This window comes from Triticum dicoccoides, chromosome 3B (genome assembly GCF_002162155.2).
Source record: "Triticum dicoccoides isolate Atlit2015 ecotype Zavitan chromosome 3B, WEW_v2.0, whole genome shotgun sequence".
In the NCBI taxonomy this organism is placed as follows: Eukaryota; Viridiplantae; Streptophyta; class Magnoliopsida; order Poales; family Poaceae; genus Triticum; species Triticum dicoccoides.
In genome coordinates, this window is record NC_041385.1 from 464,630,359 (window position 1) to 464,642,386 (window position 12,028).

At 46.3% G+C, this 12,028-nt stretch overlaps 1 protein-coding gene across 2 annotated transcripts; it reads left to right on the top strand.

Annotated features, from left to right (window-relative positions):
* The first annotated feature begins 299 nt into the window (after window positions 1–299).
* LOC119281395 lies at window positions 300–6,011 on the top strand. 2 transcript variants are annotated; one of them, XM_037561912.1, is made up of 4 exons: window positions 300–1,622; window positions 3,111–3,344; window positions 3,975–4,052; window positions 5,728–6,011. In XM_037561912.1, the coding sequence occupies exon 1, from the start codon at window positions 403–405 to the stop codon at window positions 1,315–1,317; it is 915 nt and encodes a 304-aa protein (XP_037417809.1). In that variant the 5' UTR covers window positions 300–402; the 3' UTR covers window positions 1,318–1,622; window positions 3,111–3,344; window positions 3,975–4,052; window positions 5,728–6,011. The 2 variants fall into 2 exon arrangements, with proteins under 2 accessions (XP_037417809.1, XP_037417810.1); XM_037561913.1 differs by lacking the exons at window positions 3,111–3,344; window positions 3,975–4,052; window positions 5,728–6,011 and adding an exon at window positions 2,064–2,357.
* Window positions 6,012–12,028: the final 6,017 nt, after the last annotated feature.

Below are 12,028 nucleotides of genomic sequence, written 5' to 3' on the forward strand. Positions count from 1 at the left end.
TTCATTTTGTACGCATGGTACCAATGAGCAGCATCGCCATTCAAATGCAGAGTAGCAGAGGTGACCTTGAACTCGTCAGGGATGTGGTACAAAGAAAAATAAGCCTCACATCCATCTAGCCAAATGCGCACCTCAGTCCCATAGAAACGTGGGAAATCCATCTTGGGAATCCATGGTTTCCGATGAGGATGTTCATCCACTGGCTCCACTTCTTCTGGGGGTCTCTGCACCGAATGTGGAGGCTGCTGTTGTTGGTGTTGCATCGCTGGAGCCTTGAGTCCTTGCATAGGAGAGGAGCCCAGGATACCATCTCCTCCTGTAGATGATGCACGAGGAGAGTACTTGGTATGCAAATCACGAGCTGCGGTCGCCTGCTCCTGTCGAACTTCACCCACAGACTTCATGGTCAGATTGAGATTACCTTGGACAACATCCAGTCGCTCTACTTGCTCTTCGAATTTCTGGTCAAGGCCATCCAATCGATCTGCAATCTCATCGATGCGCCCCATCTTCTCCGTGACCAGAGTGAGCGCCTCGAGCTGTTTGAGGACCCGCTGCTCGAAGCTCTCCATGGAGTCGAGGACCAGCGTCGTCTGTGCGTTCGCCTTGGGAGGAGCCGTTGCGCCCTGTGTCTACCGCCGCCGGAATCAGCGAGTACAAGGGCAAGCCCGTTCCTCTACAACTGATCCCTTCACCACCGTGCTGCGCCAACCGAGTATCTCCGCCGGAATTTTACACCCACCGGAATGGCCGGTGGAAACCGCGGGACACGCTCGATCCGCAGCCGAATGCACACCGCCGCCACGAACTCGCCACCCGTGTCGCCGAATCGATGCGACCCACACCGCTGCCACGAACTCCGACGCCGACGAGGGATTTTACGAGAGAGCCCAACCTCGTCGAAATCGAATCCGATCCGCCGCCGATCGCCCATGCAGGCGCGCGTCGCTATTCCCAGCCCTATCTCCGCGCACCGCCACCCCCAGCCGGACCCGACCCAATCACATCGCCATGGCATGGTGTCTCCATCTCCCGATGACGGAGCAGCACCTTCCCGACGGCGCGCCTACCACCGCTGACAAGGAACTCTGCCCCAAGCCTCCTCCCCCCTCCTCACGTCCGGATGGGCAAGATCCAGCCAGCACTGAAGCCTATCCCACCGGCGCAGCTCCCCATCACCATTGCGCTGCTCCTTCCTCGTGTGTCTCCACTTCCCCTTGCTGCTCGGATTGGTGTGCCGCGGTGCCGCCACCCAGGTCAATTTCATTCCTTCAGCCCTGCATCTCCTTGATGGCTCGTTCGATCACTTCTACATAATCAGTTCTTTGACATGTGTGTTGCACGGTAGGTGTTTGCAGTAATGCTTGAGCACAGCACCAGCCGCCGCCGCTGTCATTGCGTCCCTGAACTGCCACGCGCCGCCTGCGGCCTCGCTTCTTCCCCTGTCTTCTGCCCGGGCGAACCCCTTTTTGTGCTCCCAGGCACAGCTGCAACCTCCTTCTCAGTCCAAATTGAGCGCTGGTTGTCGTACAAGTTGAATCCTAGCTACAGTCTTCGCCAAGGAAGCCATCCTCCCTGTTCTAAACTACCAACAGCCTTTGCAAATGTGTACAAAATTCAAGGTTTGGCCCATGTTTGCTCTGTTTCTGAATTCGAGTATGATTAGGTAGTGTCATTCGTTCCCCATTACTTCTCTGGATCCAAAGAATTGATCTAGTTTTAGGTGGATGTTATGGTTATCAGTGAAATGTGAATTGCTAGGAATGTGTAGCATGATCTAGGATAAAATGTTTATACGCTATTGTTGTGCTGATTGTAAATTACCCAGCAAAAACAATTTTTATTCCCTGGATGAAGAACATTTTGTTCCCTAAGTGGAAAGAATTTTTGTTCCCATGATATGTACTACTGTTGGTAAATGAGTCGAGAACTTTTTGTTACTCTACGTAGAAATGTGTATCACATAGCCAGTAATTAAAAGAAAGTTCAGTTTTTTATATTGTTAAGTTCAGTTTCTAAATTTTAGTTCACTTCAATTAAGCTCACTTCTTGTTTATGTTCAGTTCAATAAAACAAAAAATGGAAGGTCAGATATGGCACCAAGATAAGTTAGAAAAAATTGTTTCAACATAATGCAATTTGGAGGAACGACAGCGCCCAGGCCATTCACAGCTGCCACCCCAGTCTATTCACCACCGCCAACTGAGGCCGTTCAACGACGCGCCGGGCAGAGGTTCATTTGCCCCATTGATTCATGCAAAAAATAAAATAGTTGGGAAGCTCACGGGGACACTCTATAAAAAGTGTTCAATACAGAAGTTCAAATCATTTTTTCTGCTACTGAAACTAATTATTTGACAGGGAGTTCAAACTTTCTTACATGAGCTATGTTACAACTTGTAGATTCAGATTGTCAGAACAAGTTCTCATACACGCCTTTTGGCTTTGTTACAACTTGCTAAAAGGGTTAGAATGTTATTGGTGTTGCAAAAATATCAGACGCTCTCAACTGAATAAGAAGTGTGTAGCGCAAGTTCAGGTATAACTACTGCAAGAGTTCAAAAATCTCAACGAACAAAGCTCTAACCAAAGTTCGAGAATTTTTTCCTTCATAAATTAGTTTTCTTTTGGTTAATTTGTTGTTCTGGGCAGTACAGACGTAGAGTCTTGTGTAGTACATGTGTGTATTGTACATTGCATATTGTTATCACTTACCATACCATCATGGACAGAAATAAGAGAGATACATAGAGTCGTTCTATTAATCAACTTGCTAGCAACACTAGATGCATTTCATCTTTGCAAAAATGTGATATATTTGGTGCAATTTCTGAATGATTTGATTTCAATTTTGAGCTATCATGCAACTTAGTTAAAACATGCATTTTAGTTCAAACACTAAGTTTTGGACCACAGAGTTCATGTTTTAAAAGTTTGTATAAATTCCAAACAGTCTGTGTAAATTCCCATCGAGTAGGTGCGCGTGTTGAGCGACTACTGAACTTGTGCGGCTGCTGCTTTTGGACTGCCCAGGAAGCACGTCATTATAGAAGGCAAAAATTTGTAACCTATATAACTCATGTTTGTTCTGACTTCTTGTTTCTCTACAGCGGCCAAATCCCGGCACACCTGATAGTTCAAACTTACACCTGGCCTGCGACCAACTGCACCGCCTCTATAAGCTCCTCGGGAATGACTTGGTAGTAGCTGGGATCCCCCGACAGCGGAAAAATCCCGGCGCACCCAGCCGCCGCTCGTGATCCCCGCTCCTTCATCTCGACTTTGCCGGTGCCGTCAGTCCACAGGAGTAGGAGCGGCATGCCCGGCAACAAACAAGACAGAAGGTATGTGCTCGGAAATTTAAAATTTTGTATACATTTGCCGAAGTTACCTTATCCTCCCATTAGTCTTATGATTTAGACTAAATTTCAGCCATGATTTAGACTTTCTTTTTGCAATAAATAAGTTCACTATCTCAGTATAATTAGTTGACCATCTCAGTACAGCTATTATTGGGTGTGCCAAAACTAGATGCTTGACTGCCTTATTATTATCACTAGTGCTTTGTGTATTCAGATTGCTCCTTCAGTCCAACCTGACCCCCGCGTCCCACTCAGCCATCCGGTCTGACATCATCTTCGTATTCTTCTTCGCCTCTCACTCCGTAGGAATTTTGCCCATTTTTCAGTTCTACACTAACGCCGCTTCTAATGGGTGTGTGTGATTATTGGTTCATGCTTGTCTTAGTCAGCGCTAGGAGGAAATTTTAGAAAAAAAATGTGTTAATGGAGATGCATGGGAGTTGTGCCTCTTAGGTGTTTTTTTTATAACTGGCGACACCAAGGTGGGGGGAAATTTTGTTCTTCAGTTATACGGAATTATTCATTGTTCATCAGTTGCTTATAGGATGGTTTCCTTGGAGAAACATCTCTACTGAATTAGGTATTGAAAATGTTTTCTTGTGAATGTTTCAGTGGGGGCTCAGTTGCTGCTGTAAATCGAACAATTTGGAGGAGGAATGCGTGAGAAACAAGTCTCCCAACGATGGCAAGGTTAGCCATGTATTCCTATTCTTTGAGTTGTCTCTGTTTCAAGCATACAATTCAGCTAGCATAAGGTGGAAAAGGCAAAAAGAGTGAAGACACTGAAATTCATATTTGCCATAGTAATAAACAGTCAGAACCTTACGGTCTTGCAACATATTCAGGATAAATATTCTACTCCAGTCAGATTCTATGTAAATCCTATTAGTCATGGTTTGTCTAAAAAAATTATAACGAGGACATAAATAAGTGAGTGAGAGGATTTCATATTATAGAAGTAAACAATCCTTGAGAAGGAATTAATTTCTGACTTTCTGTCGGTTATTTTTTCTCAGGAAGTTAAACTAAAAAATAATTCAAGAGCGATTAGAGGAAGTGTCAGATACATTTACGGGGTAGTCATTTTTTGAACTCTTTGCTGTGAAATTCTTACGTTTCGAATGGAATGGTTAGCATGCATCCAGGCTTATGTATAGCAAGATTGTATATATGGTGTTGGAGATCACAATAACGCATGCACTGTAGTGTCCACTTGTTGGCACTTCCCATCTCCTGTATTTTTCCGTCTCTAGTTTAGTCGATTGTGCCTTGCTAATGCACTTTTATTATTTGATGAAACAAATAAAAACGCCCTGCTGGTGCATGTGAATTGAGGCAAATGATGCACTAGTTTTGTGCTTTGCTCACTCCATTGTTGCACTGGTTTGTGCCTGGGAATAGAGTATGTTTATCAGTCCAACATGCATTCTATTCATAAAAAGAAAATGTAAAATGACAGTTTGATGTGTGTGTGTGCAAGAGACGGAAAATTTGTTTTGAATTAAAAAAATTATCAGTTCGAATTAAAGAAAGTGATCAGTTTGAATTAAAGAAAATGATCAGTTTGAATTAAAGATCCGTTCAAATTTAAAACAATGATCAGTTCAAATTGAAAACAATGATCAGTTTGAATTAAAAACAAGAAAGAAAAAACGGCTCCGAAAAATATAAACATGGTAGTCTGAATAAAAACAATGACCAGTTCAATGTTTCAAAAAAGGTTTGAATCTAAAAATCCAGCCACCACCTCGTCGCCATCTTCTCCCTGACCCTTGTTGTTCCCTAGCCCTGCCTCCCATGCACCGTCAGAGGCCGCCGCGCGGGTCATCCTCGCTCCTCCCAAGACCAACGCGTGCAGCCGCTGGCGACCTGGCCCCTGCACGTCACTGTCGGTCGCGTTCCTCTGTGCCTCCCCAATCCACAGTGCATCGCTACTGCTGCTCCGGCGCCCAGACCGTTCACAGCCGCCAGACCAGTCTGTTCACCACTACATGTGTTAGGTGTATGTTTTATTTTATGATCTGGACGCTGCTACAATTCTAAATTTATTGTTGAGTCGTAGTAGTACTGGTGAAATGAGAAGCAAGGTTGAATGGGAAGCAAGTGTCACATGAATCCTCATTTAAATGAGATCGAAGGTTCCACCTCCAGCCTACCCAAAACCAGCATGTCATCAGTTTAAAAGTCCTGGGGTATACCTATAGAATTCTGAAAATGTGACTACAGAATTATCTTCTTGTGCTACTATATCATCAGTTCAAAAGAATTATTTTCTTGTGCTACTATATCATCAGTTCAAAGTGTACCGAAGATACGTCCCTAGGTGTGTTCTGGTGCGTGCTTAATTGGTTATTGGTGTGTGTAGGGTACGACCGGCGACAACGAGTGGGTGGCAAGTGTACCACAGCGAGAAATGAGACTGAGGTATGAAGCAGATGTGCGTGGTGAGTTCTCGTTTCATAAGTTCAAGTGTTTTCCCCCTATAAAGTTCAGAGAAAAAACATTATGTTGCTTATTGCTCAGTTCGTGTGTAACCACTGGAGGAGTTCAAAAAATCAGAACTCATGCAGTTTCATAAAAATATGGATGGAAGACTGTTACTGTCGTCGGTACTCTGCTGGTAGATGTTGTGTTATTGCCATCAGTACCACCCCCCCCCCCTCTCGATGGAAAAATATGGATTGCAGATTCAGTAAATGCAGCCTTTGTCTTCTCAGTGAAGTTTTATTGTGAAGATTTTTTAATGCACACCGAAACCAGATTGTCTGCTGCTACATGCGCATCATATGCATATTTTCCCATCGAGAAACCTCATCTTGTGTATCTGTCTTCTAACTCTATATTTTGATGATCAAAGTTGTATCCTTGTACACATTTCTTATTTCTATAGCTATTGGTTCAAATGATCAATTGCTATAAGTTCCTATGTGTGTTAGAGAACAATAGTGTTTGGCCCGTTCAAGCTTTGCACTAGAGGAAAAAAATTTGTATCCTTGTGCGAAGGCACTTTATTTTTCTGATGATTATTATTGTTGTCATTTGGGTGTGCTTGAACATTTGTTGTGCAGGAAATAGGCCTATGATTTTTGTGTTGCGGTGGGTGATATGGATAATATGAAAATGTGCAGTCGGTGTGGTGTATGTCATTCATCCATGAAAAATGTGCAGCAGGTGTGATGTATATGTCATTCATGTACATGTATTATATGTGTGGAAAATTTTTCTGTCTATGATATGATTGCTACTTCTTCAAAGAAGGTATACATGACCGTTTGATGTGCGTCCAAGAATGAAAGAAATGGCTTACATAAAAAACAATTAAACAGTATGAATTGAAAACAATGACCAATTCAAAATAATAATAAAATGGTTAGTTTGAATTTAAAAATCAGTTTGAAGTAAAAAATGATTAGATTGGATTTCAATAAAATGAATGATCAATTCAAATTAAAGAGAACAATCAGTTTGGATTAAGAAACTTGGGTGAATGCCCTACTATTTGCTAGCTTTGGCATTGTAAAAAAACAACATGTTCTTAATTAAAAAGTTATAAGTTCAACATGACGTCCCGGGTTAGGTTGGGAAAAAAGCTGAAACAAAAAGAAACCCACAAAAATTTATTTATCCATTATGCTCTATTACTAGAACATCCTTTACTTCTTTTCTGCCGCGCGCCGTCCGAGCCTCCCTCCGCCGCCGCGCACCGCCATCCCCGCCCCGTGCTGTCACCCCGAGCCCCTCCGCCGTGCGCCGCCACTCCGAGCCCTGCCGCCCTGCGCTTGTCACCCCCCGCCTTGCGCAGCATCCTACCGACCGGACCAGCCGCCGGCCAAATCCAGCCTTGCCCCCGAGCTTCGTCTTCTTCCTCGCCGAGACACGCGACAGCCACCCCAGTTCGGGCGTAGTAAGTACCTCGGTACGAGTTAAAAATGGTGGTCCGTTCAGAATAAAAGAAATGGCAGAAATTCAAATTGTAAAAAATTCAAGAAAAAAAAGAAACCCCATGAAAATCTTGCTTAGTAAATACCTCAGGACAAGTCGTAAAATGAAAGAAGTTCAGAACATCGTTGTCAAAAAAATGTTGAGTTCAAAAAAAAAGAAACAAAACAAAACATTTTCTTTTTGAGTAAAATATCATTCAGTTCGACGATACAAACCATGCAAGTACATGGGCGACGATACAGTAAACCGTTGAAAATTTACGAGCAAAAATATTACCCAAAAACAGAGCAAAAGCTAGTTAGTGAAAACATGCTTAGTACAAACCGATGCAAACATCAGTACAAGTACTCTTTTTCAGAATAATTCAAAATTACTCTACAAAAAATAGCTCAGTACAAACACACACATATATCAGTACGAGTACTCTGTTTTTCAGACGGGAAAACAACAGGATCCATCTTGCCGTATTCCAAATTACTCTTAACGGTTGCGAGATAGAGAAAACGTCCAACATGACTAAGTTTCGCATTTTCGATAGCTATCCAAAGGTATATTATTTGCCCCATTTTGACAAACTTTTAAAAAACCATGTTCAAAACCAATTTTAACCGTATTTGAATTCGTATTTAAACCGTAAGGAATTAGAAAAAACTTTCTATACGCAAAAGTTGCTCATTTTCCATAGCTTTCCAAAGCCGTATCATTTGTGTCAATCCGACAAAGCGTTTGCAAAAAAAGTGAAAAAACATTTCGCCCAGAATTTCACCGTTTTTCAAATTACTTCTAAATCACATAGAATTTGAAAAAATAGTAGATATATGGAAGATGCGGATTTTCTCAAGCTTTCCAATGCCATCTCATTTGCTCAATTCCGACAAAACATTTGAAAATTAAGTCAAAAATACAATTCGCATTTTCGGTTTTGAAAAAAACGTTTTTTTCAAAACTGCTCTTAAATCATAATTTCTTTGCATAAACAAATTATAAGTTTGTAATGTGGATGTCAAGAGCTTTCCAATGATATATTACACGCCCCATTTTGACAAAAAAAATTGCAAAAAAATTTGAACTAAGAAGACGGTTTTTAACAACAACACAAAGCATCAGTTCAACCGCTCGAATTTCATTAGTTCAACCGCTTGAATTCATCAGTCCAAGTAGGGTAACAGAATAATATTCTGTTATGCGTAACAGAATAGCCCAGATGTGTGTGTGTGTGTGTGTGTATATATGCCATGCTTGCCAAGGATATTCTGCTACTTTAGATTTTAACAGGTACCGGGAACCATCAAGGCTCTGTGCCCCTATCCTCTCCTCCTTTCAGCCGCAGTAACAACGCTCTGGCAAGAAAGTGAGAAGACTACCAGGCACGTCGTCCCCGACAACCCAACCAGATAAAGTTCATCCCCTGCCCATTCATCTTCGTAACTTGTGACTTGTGCATTAGAAAACCTCACCACTCTAATTAGACTTAGGTGCTCCCATCCCCGACTCGAAAGCTGCTTCGGCCGGGGTGGTTGTGGTAACCTTTGGCAAAAAGAGACTGGCAGGGGGCTGGACCCTGCGTCTGTAACCCGGCAGATGTGATTCTCCGGCAGGCACATAGGGCGCCGGCAAGGTAGCTTGTCGGGGAGACTCGTTTATTTTTATTAAAGGGGCGTTTCGCCTCTGCACGAACGTTTACGTGCATGAGTTCCTCGCAAAAGCTTATCTTTTCATTAATATGCTGATACAAGTACAGATGTTACAGAACATAAGCATGGGCTCGGAAGATTACATTTTCTAGGAAGTTAAGATTCGGCAAGTGCCTATAAATTGAGAAAAAGATAAGTGCCCTGTAATCCCCGTTCTTGCTCCTTTCCTCCCAGGCATGGCAGGCGAATAAAGGTGATGGGCATGGGGAACGGGGCGATGGAGAGCCTGGCGAGGAAACCCATCGACCACCGACACCAGAGCCAGCAAGACGCACAACAGATGATGGTGTTGCCACTGATGGTCAGCTAGAGTCGGAGTCGTCGTCCTCCCGCTCGCTGCCGTCATCATCGCTGGCGCTGTCCTCCTCGCCACTGTCGTTTGAGGAGGAGCTTTTGTCGTCAGTGGAACTCTCCACGCAGCACCCTAAGCGGATCCCTGAGCTCCCGAAGACCTTGATGGAGAGCAGGCCGTTCTCCATTAACTTAAAATGGAGATAGTGCCCCTCCGCAAGCTGTGGGTGCATGCAAAAGTTTTCCACCCGCGGCAGAGGTACATGACATGAGGGCGTGGGAAGCCAACATTGACCCATGTGCTACCATTCCCGCAGCCCCCTCATGTGTAGCCTGAAAGCCTGCGTCGGATCCTGCTCCATCCCCCGTGCGAATGGGGTGGGGAGTCGGAGATGGCCGCTCACGCGCTTGTACAGGCGGATGAAGAACTCGATGGGCTGGTCTCCGACATGGCCGTCCATTGGAGGAGGGGCCGCCAGCGGAAGCGCAGCCGGCGCGCCACCCCATCCTCCTCTTCCCCGAGCACCGCGGCGGCCTCGGCCTCGTCCTCTTCCTCTCCCCCTCGCAGCAGGCTCCGCCACTGGAAGCTCCGGGGGATGAGGAGCGTGCTATCAAAAAGAATCCCTCGTCGCCGCCGTCGAAGCGTTGACGCGCCCTCTCACCATGGCGAATGGAAGAAAAATGTCAAGAAGAAGGAGGAGAGAAGGACGAGTGTGGAGAAACACTATCCCTCTCCCTTTTTATAGAAGAGCAAAGCCGGATCCTGGCCACCCAGCCCAAGGGGCGGCCGCCCCACACGACCAATGCATCCTCCTGAAGTACACGGAATCAGAAATGACCCGCTGCCCCAATCAGCGATGCCCGGTTTCCTGCCTCGGCGTTAATGCCCACGTCCACTGCCTGCCCTTCCCAAGGCGTGCGGGACATGGGGCGAGCGAGTCAGAGGCATGGGAATAGGTGGGGCGACCGTTTTTCACCCCGTGATCGTGGGGAGTGGTGCCATGCAGGTTGTGACCCGAGTCCACTTAGTAAATGAGTAGCGCCCCTGCGAATCCCTCTTTTTTAATAATAAGGGAAGCACATGCCGTCTCTTTACTATCAACTGCGAGATGACGCAAGCATGCTGAGGCCATCCCACGCACGATCCCCACGTCACGCGCCCAATACGGGTTGTGGGGAAGCGCAACTGACAGAAAGATCGTGGTGATCCATCTCTGCCACGCCCACCCGCGCACTGCTTTGGGCCTGGCCCAACTACGCCTTACGCTTATGTGTGGCCCAGGCCCGGGGGCTCCTGTCGGTGTACAAAAGTATGGGTACTTCTGTACCCCTTACTTGTGCACGGGCGGTCGCAGCCACACCTGCGGCAGGGCTTCACGAGGCAGAGGAAGGCAAAACCCGAAGACTACCATGACAGATACTCGAAGAACAAGGAGCAGAGGGCGAGCTGGACCTCCCCCGGCAACACCCTTGTCGGGACAACCTGCGCAGCACCAGCAAGCCCATCACCCTTTAGGCTGAGAGCTCTGACAATATTGACAACGTTAAGAACAAGATCTGAGAACGCATGCTTGGTAGCATGCAGATCTGCATAAAGATTGACAGCCCACAGGTCCACGTAGGACCAAAAGATTAAGACCCCCGGCAAGACCCTTGACGGGGACAACAACAAGGCCCCCGGCAAGCCTTGCCGGGGACGATCGCTGGGCCATGGCCAGACCCACGCCCGGCAAGGGTTTGCCACCTCACCACCACTCCAGTGCGACGATCGGCGTGCCAACTAAGCAGACGCCTGTGTGGCGGCATGCAAATCTTCATGGAAGCCTTACCATCGCGCCAACACAACAGCTAGTTAGCCAGCGTGGCACTGCAAGCCTTGTCGGCCTGGACGCATGTTGAAGCAAGGAGGAGCGACGACAGACGAGATGGCTTCTGTTGTCGTCCCCGATAAAGCAAGAGGGCACGTAGGCAACACATTCAATGCGTTTGTCCTACGGTGCCGAGCGATAAGCTCATACACTGTAGCTTGCCACCTCCTGTGTGCCACTATGGCAACCCCTTTACGTATGAAAGGAGGCCCAAGGCATACAGAGAGAGGATTCAGACTTTTGGACCGTGCTCACATCGTAGCTAGTTCAAGAGCTCAAGAACACATATATCCAGACAAGCAGGACTAGGGTATTATGCATCTTTGTGGCCCGGACCTGGGTAAAATCCCATGTGTGCTAACTGCTAAACCTGCTCTTCATTCAGCTAATCCCCCACCGAACGTATAAGGGATCCTTGTGAACCCATAGGTGTTCTTTTTCCCCGACACCTCCGTGTTCAGCACACGTTCAACTCGATGACGTCCCTTGTGCTCTTGATCCAGTTGAGGACGAGGGTGAGTTTCGTCAGCACGATGGCGTGGCAACGGTGATGATGATGTTACTGGCGCAGGGCTTCGCCTAAGCGCTACAGCGATATGATCGAGGCGTGTAACTTTGGAGGGGTGCACCACATACGGCTAATGCAAAACTTGGTGTGTTCTAGGGTGCCCCTTCCCCCCGTATATAAATGAGGGAGAGGGAGGCCGGCCAAAGCTAGGCGCGCCGGGAGAAGCAGAATCCTACTAGGACTCCAAGTCCTAGTAGGTTTCCACCTAAAGGAGAAGGTGGAAGGAGGGAGAGGGGGGCCGCGCCCCCAACCCCTTGTCCAATTCGGACTGGGATTGGGGGGCGCCCCACCTCATGGACGTTG